The following is an 11,910-nucleotide window of genomic DNA, read 5'->3' as shown; positions in this document are numbered from 1 at the left end:
GGATGGCTGTAATTTCAGTTAGAACAAGTTGTTGTGGCTGACCATACCTTTGCTGCAAAGCTGACATAGCTTTAGTGTAAGGGAATGGATCATGAGCATAAGCTAAAGCAAGACAACAGGCAGTGTCTAACTTTAAATAATCCAGTAAAATATGATACTTGAACTGCTCACTTTCTTCCTGTGATAGGAGGTTTGTAAGGTGCCATCTTAAGCATAGCAAACTGCTTTGGAGCTTCTTGGGTAAAGTAGGGAAAGGAGGGGGCTGCTACATGGGACACTCTGTTAGTCCCCTGAGGTTGCTTTGGTGGAGCCTGTGAAATTGAATAGGGTCGTTGAGGTGGTTCTACACCCTGAGCAGGGGCTGCACATGAACCAGTGTATGGACCTTCATAGGGATTAGAAGTGGCTTGAAACTGTATGGAAGGTTGATATACACCACGTGGAGGAGGCTGATGAATCAGTGGAGCAGGAGGGGGATTAGGATGTCTGGAGAGATTTCCTCTGAAGGCTGTAGAAGGCTGTACTTGAGTATTTACATCCTGTGCATGTGTGGGATGGAGTAGTTGAGGAACTGAAGTCAGGTGGTTAACTGCAGGTGGAGGATAAATCAGCTGAGAAGATTGAGAAGACAATGCTGATGGAGGGAAGACTTCTCCTTGGATGGCTCCTTGGAGTGAATGTTGTGTAGTGGTCAGTCTGCTAGAAGGCATACCAGGATCGAAGGGAGCCCGGACATCATGAGTAAATGGAAGTGGAGTAGGATTTAAAGCCACCATGGGTGCCTGTGGCTCAGAAAAGGGCAGAGAAAACTGACTATTTTTTCCTCCAGCAGGCTGATTATGATTGGACTGATCATACCTTTTATTTGATAAGTTCGAGGGCTGCTCCAGATGACTGGTCTCGGTTGAATGGATACATAGAGCTTCAAGGTCTTGATCTTGTTCAAAGGAATGATCTCTAGTTTGTGTGGCCTGAGATGATTTGGGCCTAACTAGCTGTAGTGTTGGCTCAGCTGAAGCAGGGGCATCCTGGAATGAGAGAAGGCTGTTGCTGGGAGGTGGTAATGGATTATTGAAGTCAGGATCTCTGGTATGGAGGTTATGCTCACATAACTTGTCATTTAGCTCTTTGACTATTAGAGGAAGACTGTGTTGGGTATATGTGTGAGGGGATTGTTCAACAGAGTCTGGATTTATGCAACTTGATGAACAGGAAGACTTGGGGGAGGCAGAATATGATAGGTTGTCCATTTTTTCTCCAAGGGTCTTCACAGTTTTACCCAAATCCAAGATTAAATCTTTAAGTTACTCTATTTCACACTTCATGACTTCCATGTCTTTATTAGGGTCTCCCTTTAATTGTCCTTCATGTGAGGCAATAGAAGCCATTGGTGGAGGGGCATGTGGTCTAGTTGTAGAGGAAGATGAAATCTTATCAGCTGGGGATGTAGCCTTGTTGGCTTTAGCCGGGGGCTCCGAAGGTTTGGGATTAACATGACTAGCAGCAGGAGGTAGCCTTGGGAATGAGGTTTGGTAATCTGCCAGATAACCAGGTGGTTTAGAGGAGTGTTGTGGTCGCTTGTCTGATTGTGCTTTGTCCATTGAATTGCTATCATCTGGCTCAAAGCACCATGTAGAATATTTACTTGTATGGAGCAGGAGGAGGTGTTTACTGGTTTAGATACTATATGGCAACTCAATGGTTTGTCAGTTAAAACGAAGGGCACATCAGTGAAGGGTCGTGTTCCAGTCCAGTGTATTTATTCAAAGTACTGCTTTGACTGGCGCTTAACTGGTTTATCTGGGGACAAAATGACATAAGAATTAGTTCTCAATCACTGAATGCCTTATCCAATGATTCATGTCAAACAAAACTAACTCTTAACATTATTAACAAACAAACTAAGGATCAAAGATTAGTGAAATAAAAACTTAATCTCAACAATAAACAGTAAATTAAGATGATCTATTTAAAGTTATTTTAACAAAGGAAACTTACAAGGCAGGTACACAGTTAAAGTTCCAATCAATGCTGAGAAATGCACAGGTTACAGCCAGCTCCATTGTTCTCCAGCAAAAGGGTTTGCAGCAGGTGAGCTGGCTGCCTCTATTATCTCTGAGGCTCCACCCATGCAGGAGCACAGAGACAGGTAGAGGAGAGACAGGAAAGGAGGGGGGATTTTCCACGTACTACATCTGTAGGTAGATGTATTGTTGTTCAAAGATTTAAATATGATGCCAATATTTGGGCTGAATGAGTGTAGATGTGGAGCTGTCCTTGGTGCTGAAGACTGATCCTGACAGCAGTCAGAGAGAGAGAGGCAGAGATAGGCTCACTGTGATCAGCTGATTCTGCGCTTCTCTCCTGTATATTCTAACTGATTGTTGACTTGATATTCTATTTCTTTGGACAGTTGTTGGAAGGTTTTCTGTGGATAAAACATGAGCAGAAAAGAAAAGAATGGAGCTATTTTTCTTGTATGTGTAATGTTGCTGTGCTGTAATAAACACGTTGTTTGGTTGATCTGTTGCTCATTCATCCACCAACTCAGTCTCCAAGGTTTCAGTCCAAAGTTTACAGTCTAAAACTGACATAAACATGTAAGTTTCACGAGGAAGTAAATGCCTATTGTACAGCAGAACAATGAATGTAAGGAGAAAAAATAGATAAGAAAAATAAATATAAATAAATAATAAATATTACAGTCATATTAAATGTGACAATACTAAAGGTGCCGTGAAGGAGCTGTATAGATGTTTGAGAGCTGGTAAAGTCAAAACCCCCCTCATCTGCACTGGAACGAAAACAGATTTGGCTCGCAGCTTTCACATCAACAGACAAAACGGGAAAGAAAAAACTCACCACAGATTCAAAACCACAGAGAACCACCCACAGCAGAAAAAACCCTCCACCTGAACCCTCAGTTAACTCTTTCATTACCACTACTCTGCAAGAACTGGAAACAATGGACAAAGTTTTACCTCCATTATCCAACCCTGCAGCAAGAGAGAAAACCCCACCACCCCACCCCAGCAAGCCTGATCAACCTTCACCCATCACAAAACCACCAGCTGAGCCCTTTGCCCCCCCCCCCCTTCAGTTCCCCCCACCACAGAAAAAATAGACAACCTCATCATCAAGAACATCTTTGAACAACTCAGCCACCTCTACAATGAACTCAGTAAATACATCCAGCCCACCCCCCTCCACAGCCCCGTCACACAGATGCAACTCTTAACTCCATGGAACAAATCCTCCTCAACAACCAGGACCCCCAGACCCCCCTCCCACCTCTCTCTGCCACCTACTCAGATACAGTCACTTTAAACATACATAAATACACTTCATTCAACTCTGGCACCAGAAAGAGAGCACGAAGAGAATCATCTGAAAACCAACACATCACACCAGTTGTCATTGTAAATTTCCAGACCTCCAGCACCCCATTTTCCACAAACCAGTCCATCACACAGGAAATCAAAAAACAAAAACCCAAAGCTCAACTACAAAAACTGGTCCACATGCAAAACGGCAACATCCTCATCTTCCCCAAAGACATCCCCTCCCTAAACTCACTTCTCTCCCCCTGGCCAGAAGGATCATTCAATGGTATACAATGCATCTGCAGACTGGCATGCAAACCTGGATCTACACCCTCACCTGAAGCACCCACAAAACAACTGGTCATCAAAGGCATCCACACAGACATCACAGAAGACTACATTAAGCAACAACTAGAACACCAAGGCATCACAATCTCCAAAATCCACAGAATCATCAGCAGAACCACTCAACAGCCAACCACATTCATAAAAGTCCTCCTCACCAACCCTGTCAAGCCACTGGCCTTCTCCACGAAGGCTTTTACATGGACCTCTTTCAGTACAAAGTGGAGAAGGCCCGGCCCCCACCCACCATCCATCAGTGCTACAAATGCCAACAGTTCAATCATATATCTACCAGCTGCAATAACCCCACAGTCTGCCTCAGATGTGGAGAAAAATCATCATCATAAAATATGTCAAAAACAAAAAAGAGAAGCCACATGCGCCAACTGCTCTGGATCACACTCTGCCACCTCCAAAACCTGCCCCGTCTACCTATCACACATGACCCAAACCTCCAGAAAACTCCCGACAGCCGGACCCTCAGCCAGAAAAACATCCACCTCCAACATCCCCAGTCTACTCTCTGCAAACAGCACCCACCTCACCCACCTCCGTGATGACCTGAAGAAACTCTCAATGGACGACAACAGAATCGAACAAATAATCCAAAGCCTCAGGAAACACACCACCTTCACTGTCTGAAACCTCTCCATCCACCAAGACCAACAAACCCCACCTACCTTAAACTGTCTCCATAATGTCACTCACCACCTTTCTACACATAAACATCTGAGGAATCAGTGGAAATAAAGAAGAATTAATCCATCTACTCAACACCAAGAACATATCCATCGCCTCCATAAACGAAACTCTTCTCTCCAACTCATCCCGCATCCGTATCCCTGGTTACGCCAAACAGGACATGGAGGAGGAGTCGCCATCTTAGTCAAAAACCACATCAACTACAGACAAACTGATTTTGGTCTCTCATCACAAGAACTCAACAGAAATGAATATGTAGCAATAACAATCAAACTCCACTCCCATCACACCATCACTGTCACCAGCATCTACTGTCCCCCTGAATTCAAACCCTCAGCTCCCCTTCTTAAAGCCACCTCCAACCCCAGCCTCTCTCTAATCATGGGCGACCTCAACTCCAAACACACTGACTTCCACTGCAATAAAACCAACTCCCCACTGACCGGCAACCCAGACATCCTGGACCTCATCTTATGCACCCCTGACCTGGCCACAAGACTGGAAAAGAATCATCACATCACGCCTCACCCATCATATCAACACACTTGGACTATTAGCAATACATCAAGCCAGTTTCAGGAAAGGATGACGAACAACTACAGACAACATACTCAGACTCTCAGAAGACATCTACCGGAACTTCAACAAAAAACAACTCACCATAGCAATATTCTTCAATATTGAAAAAGCATTCGACAAAGTATGGCACAACGGACTCATCTACAGACTTCTAGACAATAACCTCAGACTCCCCACACCCACACAATCCATCATCTCAAGCAACTGCCAGATAAAAGTCAAAGTCTCCACCTCCATCTCCATTCCCTTCGTCCTCCAAGCAGGCGTTCCCCAAGGTTCAGTACTCAGCCCCCTCCTCTTCCTCATCCACATATCCAACATCTATTACCCCCCACCCACCAAACACATCAACAACCTGGAACACAAAGCCAACAATAGACTCAGCCAACTCAAAGCCCTCTGTGGAAATCATGGAGCCTCACCCTCCACAATAACCAAAGTCTACCTAGCATACATCTGTCCCCTGTTTGAATACTCCGCCCCCGCCTGGATCACCGTATCAGACCACCAACTCAACCGCCTGCAAACCATCCAGAACAAAGCACTGAAACTCGCCCACAGACTCTCAGCATTTATCAGCACCCACTACGTCCACTCCATATCCGGCATCAAAACTATCAAACAATGACACCAAGCAATAGCCATCAAGTATATCTCATCTGCCTCACAAAACCCTGCCCTCAGGAAAACCATCAAAGAAGCTCACCAATCAGTCAACACCCCTCTGTCACTCATCCTTCAGTTTAAAGACCCCCAGCCTCCCAACCCTCCATAACCCCTTTGACCTTTGACCCTCCATAACCCTGATCACTGCTGCCTGAGACAACACACAACATGAACATACCCTACACAACACCATACAATACCACACTACACGTTACACAGCATGCACACACTCTGATTATTCACATTTATTCTAATAAAACAAAAATCAATAAAAAACAAAAAATAAAATCAATAAAAAACAAATAAAAAACTAAGAAAACAAAACAAAAACAAGCACCCCTAACCCCCCTTCGTTATTTTGCGTTGGTACCCACATGTGTCTCATCCTCCTGGGTCCTCTGCCTCCCTCTTCTTCAGCCAACATCTCAACCCTAACATGGACAGAAAAGGGCACAGGCCCTGAACTGTCCCTCCAGGCTCAAGACTGACTTTGATCTCATATTTCTGTTATAACTAGTCCATCAGTCTGAGGTCTGCAGATTTCCTCCAGCATAAAAATGTGAACTTATCCTTGATAATTTAAGATATCCTTGTTAAGTCATAAAATCTGAAAAAGCAAGGAGTAAAAATATTTAGAAAAGAAGTCAGGAATGTGGGTTAGCGGGTTAGCCGCCATTTACTGCATTATTTAACATTTTGTAAATGTCTGTAGAGCAGCTGGTCTAGTCAATAATAAATTACTAATAAAATCAGCAAACACTCATTCATAATAGGGATATTATCATATTCATGGCTGTTTATCATCCACAGTCCTTAGCTCGGTTTAAAAGAGCTGAAAGCTCCTCCTTGATATGGGGAAGGGGGTTCCTACTCCGCTCAGTATTAAAATGAGTATCCTGTAGTTGCTGATGGGCTTCCTGAACACATTTATAAGACCAGATCACCACAGCACCGTCCTCATCAGCCTCTGACTAAAACTACAAACTGTATGCAGTGTAAACGACATAAACACAAATCACTGAGTAATGAAGATGTTTCCCTAGAGAGGAAAACACAGTTGATCCTGTTTCTGAGCTTTAAAGCTGTCATGGATCAACATGTTTGACCGATCTCAGCTCTCAGCAGCTAAACCACCAGCAGAGGGCGCTACAGCTCTGTGAATGGCAGCCTTGGTCAGAGTCTTTGTCCATGCTGCTAACAACGGTCCTCATGCAGGATCAGAGCAGAGAGGACTACAGTAGATGGAGCTAGAGCACCAAGAGGGTTGGAGGAAAGTTACAATCCACAGAAGAAGAACATGCCAGTCTTCAGCCTCCAACACGTCCTCAAACACTCTTCATGATGACGTGATCTGAGACGCTGAGGTACTTCGGTTATTCCATCTGAATAGTGAAAATGTCCGGAAGAGGAAAGGGAGGAAAAGGACTCGGTAAAGGAGGCGCCAAGCGTCACCGTAAAGTTCTCCGTGATAACATCCAGGGAATCACCAAGCCCGCTATCCGCCGTCTGGCTCGCCGCGGTGGAGTCAAGCGGATCTCCGGTCTCATCTACGAGGAGACCCGCGGTGTGTTGAAGGTCTTCCTGGAGAACGTCATCCGTGATGCCGTCACCTACACCGAGCACGCCAAGAGGAAGACCGTCACCGCCATGGATGTGGTCTACGCTCTCAAGAGACAGGGACGCACTCTCTACGGATTCGGAGGTTAAACTCACATCCTCACAACTAAACAACCCAACGGCTCTTCTAAGAGCCACACACTTCTACTGAAGGGTACATTTCTGTGTTTTGATGACTATTTCTCTACAGAAACTTTGACTGTTTGATCACGTCTGTTATCAGGGGGCTAGAATGTGGTCTATGTGGAGAAATACTAAGACTAAATAACTGTTTTGTTTGCGTTTAGTTTGTACCTTTGCTCCAAACATGCATGAGCTCACGCTCAGATTGTTGGAACTCTTTATGTAGGAAACCACGTGTGTCCTACGCTGATTACAGAGGTCTGAAAAAAACTGATCCAACTATGGAAAAGATCTGAGCCAGGACAGCAATCACTAGAGAGCAGAGGAGCTGTCCATTTCTCTGGTGCTGACATCACTATCGCTTCAAGACGAGACACCAACAGCCCACGATAACCCCGCACCGTTTTGACAGAAACACGTGATTAGAGGAAAAAAACTCCACTACTAAACAAACACCATGTCCTGAAACAGGCTGCACAGCAGCGCGTGCACACTTCACAAAAAGTCACTCATTTTGAGATCGTTGCAAACTCTTCATCATGTTTTCTTTGTTGCAGCTCTGTTCACATTGTCAGTCTTCGCTAGAATCTTGTCACGTGCCTAAATGGAGACAGCAATCACACATTTGCCCAGCAATCATGAGAATGTAGTATCTGTAGACTACTCCTATCATCTTGTTATAGTCTACCTGTTATTACTTCATTCATTTATGACAGAGATGGTTTGGTGTGTTTTAGGGTATACATGCTGGATTATTCCTGCTCACTGTCAGCACTGAAGCATCTTGAAGTTCATGTAAAAAAAAAGATAATGGCTTGATGTTGGTGAAGTGTTTTTCTGTCTGTCTGAAACACGACGCTCTCATAATAAAATGACAAAAACACAATAGTGAAGAAAAGCCTTTCATCATTTTGCACAGCCATGACAAAACTAAAAATCTAGATGCTGTTTTACAAATCTCCCCTTTCTGAATGATCAGACTTTCTCTACACAAGCCTGCCCACAGATTTAGCTGGACCCCTGAAAACCCCAGTGAATGGGCCCTCCTCATTGGTGCTGTATTCATTAAATCAGTGCATCTGTGTTGGATCAGCAGCATTGGTGCAAGCATCCTGACTAACACTTCCACCTTTGATATTTTTTCCTAATTGTACCCCTCCCCCCAAACCCCTAACTCACTACCTTATCTGTCAATTTCTGCAACAATGTTTGGCTCACTTTTAAACTATGTTTGCCATGCTGCCCATTTTTGCTACAGTTAAGCAGTTTTTTTTTTTTTTACCACTTTTTAATCGCTTTCATCTTTTTCCAGCTGTTTTTGGTTCCCATTCTTCCATCTTTAAATCATTTTTCGTACTTTATCAATTTTTAACCCTTTTAAACTATTTTATCTGCCAGATGCAACTTTTTGCCACTTTCATCTCATTTTGTATTTTTCCCCTCATGTTTGCTTAACCCTTACTACCTTTTCTGTCCATTTCTGCAAAATTTTTGGCCACTGTTGCTTTTCTTGTTGCTGTTAAACAGTTTTCAATACTTTTAAATTTGTGTTTCACCATTTTAGTGTCCTATTTAACCATTTTTCAACCCCTTTAAGTACTTCATCATGTTTCATCATCTCCTCTAGGCTATTTTTTGCCTGTTTAAACCATTTTTGCCACTTTTTAACAGCCCCCCCCATCATTTTCCACCATTTCCAACAGTTTTTTGTGACCATTTTTAACCACTCTGCTGCCAATTGTTTGCCACTATTAACCAGTTATTGCTAATTTAAAAATAATTTCATTATCGTCCCCTTAAAGTGGTCTCTGTTCCATCTACTTTATTTTCAGGTATCCTGCCATTTGTGCACATCATTGCTAAGTTATGAAGTCTGCAGAATAGATAGCAGTATAAATCATATTATTTCATCAGCATCTTATTTAGTAAAGTATTAATCACAGTCAGGACTTTGCTACATTTAGCTGATTGAATGAAGCCGAAATTGTAGCAAACAAAGAGCCGTTCAGGAGCCAAGAGTCGAATCCTTTGAGCAAACGAAGCCAAATGATCCGGATCACTTTAAAGAGTTGAAATTCCCATCACTATTCTTTGTTCTGCTGATGTCTTTTCATGGGCTCAGAGTCCCTGCAGACCCCCCTTAACAGGACTCAGCCTCCCCCTGCCTCTGCTACTCGGTCTCACGCGCTCCAATCTCAGCTAATCCTGTCCGAGCAACAGCGCATTCTGCTTTACATCAAGACCACAGAAAAAGAGGGGGCTGTCCAGGTGGAGCTCATCCGTCTGTCAGACCAGCACCATGCCTGATACAGTGAAAGCACCGAAGAAGGGCTCCAAGAAAGCCGTCTCTAAGGCCACCAAGAGCGGCAAGAAGAGGAGGACTAAGAGGAAGGAGAGCTACGCCATCTACGTGTACAAGGTCCTGAAGCAGGTCCACCCTGACACCGGGATCTCCTCTAAGGCCATGGGCATCATGAACTCGTTTGTGAGTGACATCTTTGAGCGCATCGCCGGGGAGGCCTCCCGTCTGGCTCACTACAACAAGCGCTCCACCATCACCTCCAGGGAGATCCAGACCGCCGTCCGCCTGCTGCTGCCCGGAGAGCTGGCCAAGCACGCCGTGTCTGAGGGCACCAAGGCCGTCACCAAGTACACCAGCTCCAAGTAAACCTGCTCTTAGTCTGGAAACCCAACCAAAGGTCCTTTTCACGACCACCCACCATTTACAAGAGCTCAATCTCTCCAACTGCATTAGCTGTTGAACAATGAAAGGTTTTTCTTTACCAGTATTGTAGTTTAGTGATGTTATTACGAGCGCTTCCCGTTTCAGATGGAAAGAACACTTCACCAACACCAAGGGGAAAGAGTTTATTTATTTCAAGATGCTTCACTTCTAAAAGTGAGTGGGAATAATCTGGGAGATTTAGCCTCAAACGCAGCCAACAATCTCTGCCAATGAAATCTAAACTACTGAAAATGACTCCATTCAAAGTTTTCTGGTTTGCTGTGTTTCTTCATCTACTCATGTACTGATGATTGGTGGCTAAAGATGTACATACAGTAGATGTACATTATTTTATACATGCATTTATAATCAACAATAGTTCCCTATTGAATGGATTGAGGTTCTATGGAAACACATGGAGGTGAGTAGAAGTTAAGTCATTTAAATAGTAAAAATAAAATAACTAGATAAGGAACAAGAAAAGGCCATAATTTAACAAAGTGAAATCTCATCAGTGCTCATTTAAAGGTTGTTTCTGCGTCTTCAAGGAGAAACGCCAGCTCTGCAGTGTGTGCTGAGCTCATAACCTACAAAGATGTAAAAACACATATTTAGGTCTTTGTCCTGTAAAGCAGGCCGTGGCCCTCTGCCTCTCCTCTGTTCCTCTCTGTTTGGTAGGCTAATTAGTGATGAAATATATTTACATCGCACCCCGAGGCCAAACTAGAACCCAGATCTCAGACAAATGTTATTCTCCTACGTCCTGGATGCAAAAGAGGCCTGTCTGCGCCCCAGAGGCCTCCTGGAAAGGAGCCAAACCTCTTTTGGAGCACAAATCTGCTTTTTTGGACATGGTATTTGTTTAGTAGTGGAGTGATTTTCCCCCAATCACGTGTCTGTTAGATAGTTGCGGGGTTATCGTGGGCTGATGGTGTCTCATCTTACGTGGAATTGTACGTGGAGTCCTACATAAAACGTTCCTACAATTTGAGTGTGAGCTCATGCATGTTTGAAGAAACATGTAAACCAAAGGCAAGCAAAGCAGTTATTGAGTCTTTGTATTTCTAGACCACATTCTAGCCCCCTGATAACAGACGTGATCAACCAGTCATAGTTTCTGTAAAGAAATAGTCATCAAAACACAGGAATGTACCCTTCAGTAGAAGTGTGTGGCTCTTAGAAGAGCCGTTGGGTTGTTTAGTTGTGAAGATGTGAGTTTAACCTCCGAGTTTAACCTCCGAATCCGTAGAGAGTGCGTCCCTGTCTCTTGAGAGCGTAGACCACATCCATGGCGGTGACAGTCTTCCTCTTGGCGTGCTCGGTGTAGGTGACGGCATCACGGATGACGTTCTCCAGGAAGACCTTCAACACACCGCGGGTCTCCTCGTAGATGAGACCGGAGATCCGCTTGACTCCACCGCGGCGAGCCAGACGGCGGATAGCGGGCTTGGTGATTCCCTGGATGTTATCACGGAGAACTTTACGGTGACGCTTGGCGCCTCCTTTACCGAGTCCTTTTCCTCCCTTTCCTCTTCCAGACATTTTCACTAGTCAGATGAAAATAACGAGGTAATTCAACGTCTCAGATTACGTCATTATGAAGAGTGTTTGAGGACGTGTTGGAGGCTGAAGACTGGCATGTTCTTCTTCTGTGGATTGTAACTTTACGCCAACCCTCTTGGTGCTCTAGCTCCATCTACTGTAGTCCTCTCTGCTCTGATCCTGCATGAGGACCGTTGTTAGCAGCATGGACAAAGACTCTGACCAAGGCTGCCATTCACAGAGCTGTAGCGCCCTCTGCTGGTGGTTTAGCTGCAGAGAGCTGAAATC

The 11,910-nt window shown here is 44.3% G+C and overlaps 3 protein-coding genes across 3 annotated transcripts; 2 read left to right on the top strand and 1 right to left on the bottom strand.

Moving 5' to 3' along the window:
* The first annotated feature begins 6,395 nt into the window (after nucleotides 1–6,395).
* Nucleotides 6,396–8,220, top strand: LOC121519461 (histone H4). The gene has a single exon (XM_041802284.1). It carries the CDS (start codon nucleotides 7,011–7,013, stop codon nucleotides 7,320–7,322), a length of 312 nt encoding a protein of 103 aa, XP_041658218.1. The 5' UTR covers nucleotides 6,396–7,010; the 3' UTR covers nucleotides 7,323–8,220.
* Nucleotides 8,221–9,650: 1,430 nt separating this feature from the next.
* Nucleotides 9,651–10,070, top strand: LOC121518718 (histone H2B type 1-O-like). The gene has a single exon (XM_041801282.1). It carries the CDS (start codon nucleotides 9,655–9,657, stop codon nucleotides 10,021–10,023), a length of 369 nt encoding a protein of 122 aa, XP_041657216.1. The 5' UTR covers nucleotides 9,651–9,654; the 3' UTR covers nucleotides 10,024–10,070.
* Nucleotides 10,071–11,301: 1,231 nt separating this feature from the next.
* On the bottom strand, nucleotides 11,302–11,799 carry LOC121519583 (histone H4). Its single transcript, XM_041802377.1, has one exon. The coding sequence runs from the start codon at nucleotides 11,620–11,622 to the stop codon at nucleotides 11,311–11,313; it is 312 nt and encodes a 103-aa protein (XP_041658311.1). The 5' UTR covers nucleotides 11,623–11,799; the 3' UTR covers nucleotides 11,302–11,310.
* Nucleotides 11,800–11,910: the final 111 nt, after the last annotated feature.

This window comes from Cheilinus undulatus, linkage group 1 (genome assembly GCF_018320785.1).
Source record: "Cheilinus undulatus linkage group 1, ASM1832078v1, whole genome shotgun sequence".
In the NCBI taxonomy this organism is placed as follows: Eukaryota; Metazoa; Chordata; class Actinopteri; order Labriformes; family Labridae; genus Cheilinus; species Cheilinus undulatus.
The sequence above is the reverse complement of the archived record's forward strand: the minus strand, read 5'-3'. Positions and strand labels throughout refer to the sequence as shown.

What these genes read in the sequence shown, in the direction of transcription:
- LOC121519461 (XM_041802284.1), top strand. Translation starts at nt 7,011, where the DNA reads ATGTCCGGAAGAGGAAAGGGAGGAAAAGGACTCGGTAAAGGAGGCGCC.
- LOC121518718 (XM_041801282.1), top strand. Translation starts at nt 9,655, where the DNA reads ATGCCTGATACAGTGAAAGCACCGAAGAAGGGCTCCAAGAAAGCCGTC.
- LOC121519583 (XM_041802377.1), bottom strand. Translation starts at nt 11,622, where the DNA reads ATGTCTGGAAGAGGAAAGGGAGGAAAAGGACTCGGTAAAGGAGGCGCC.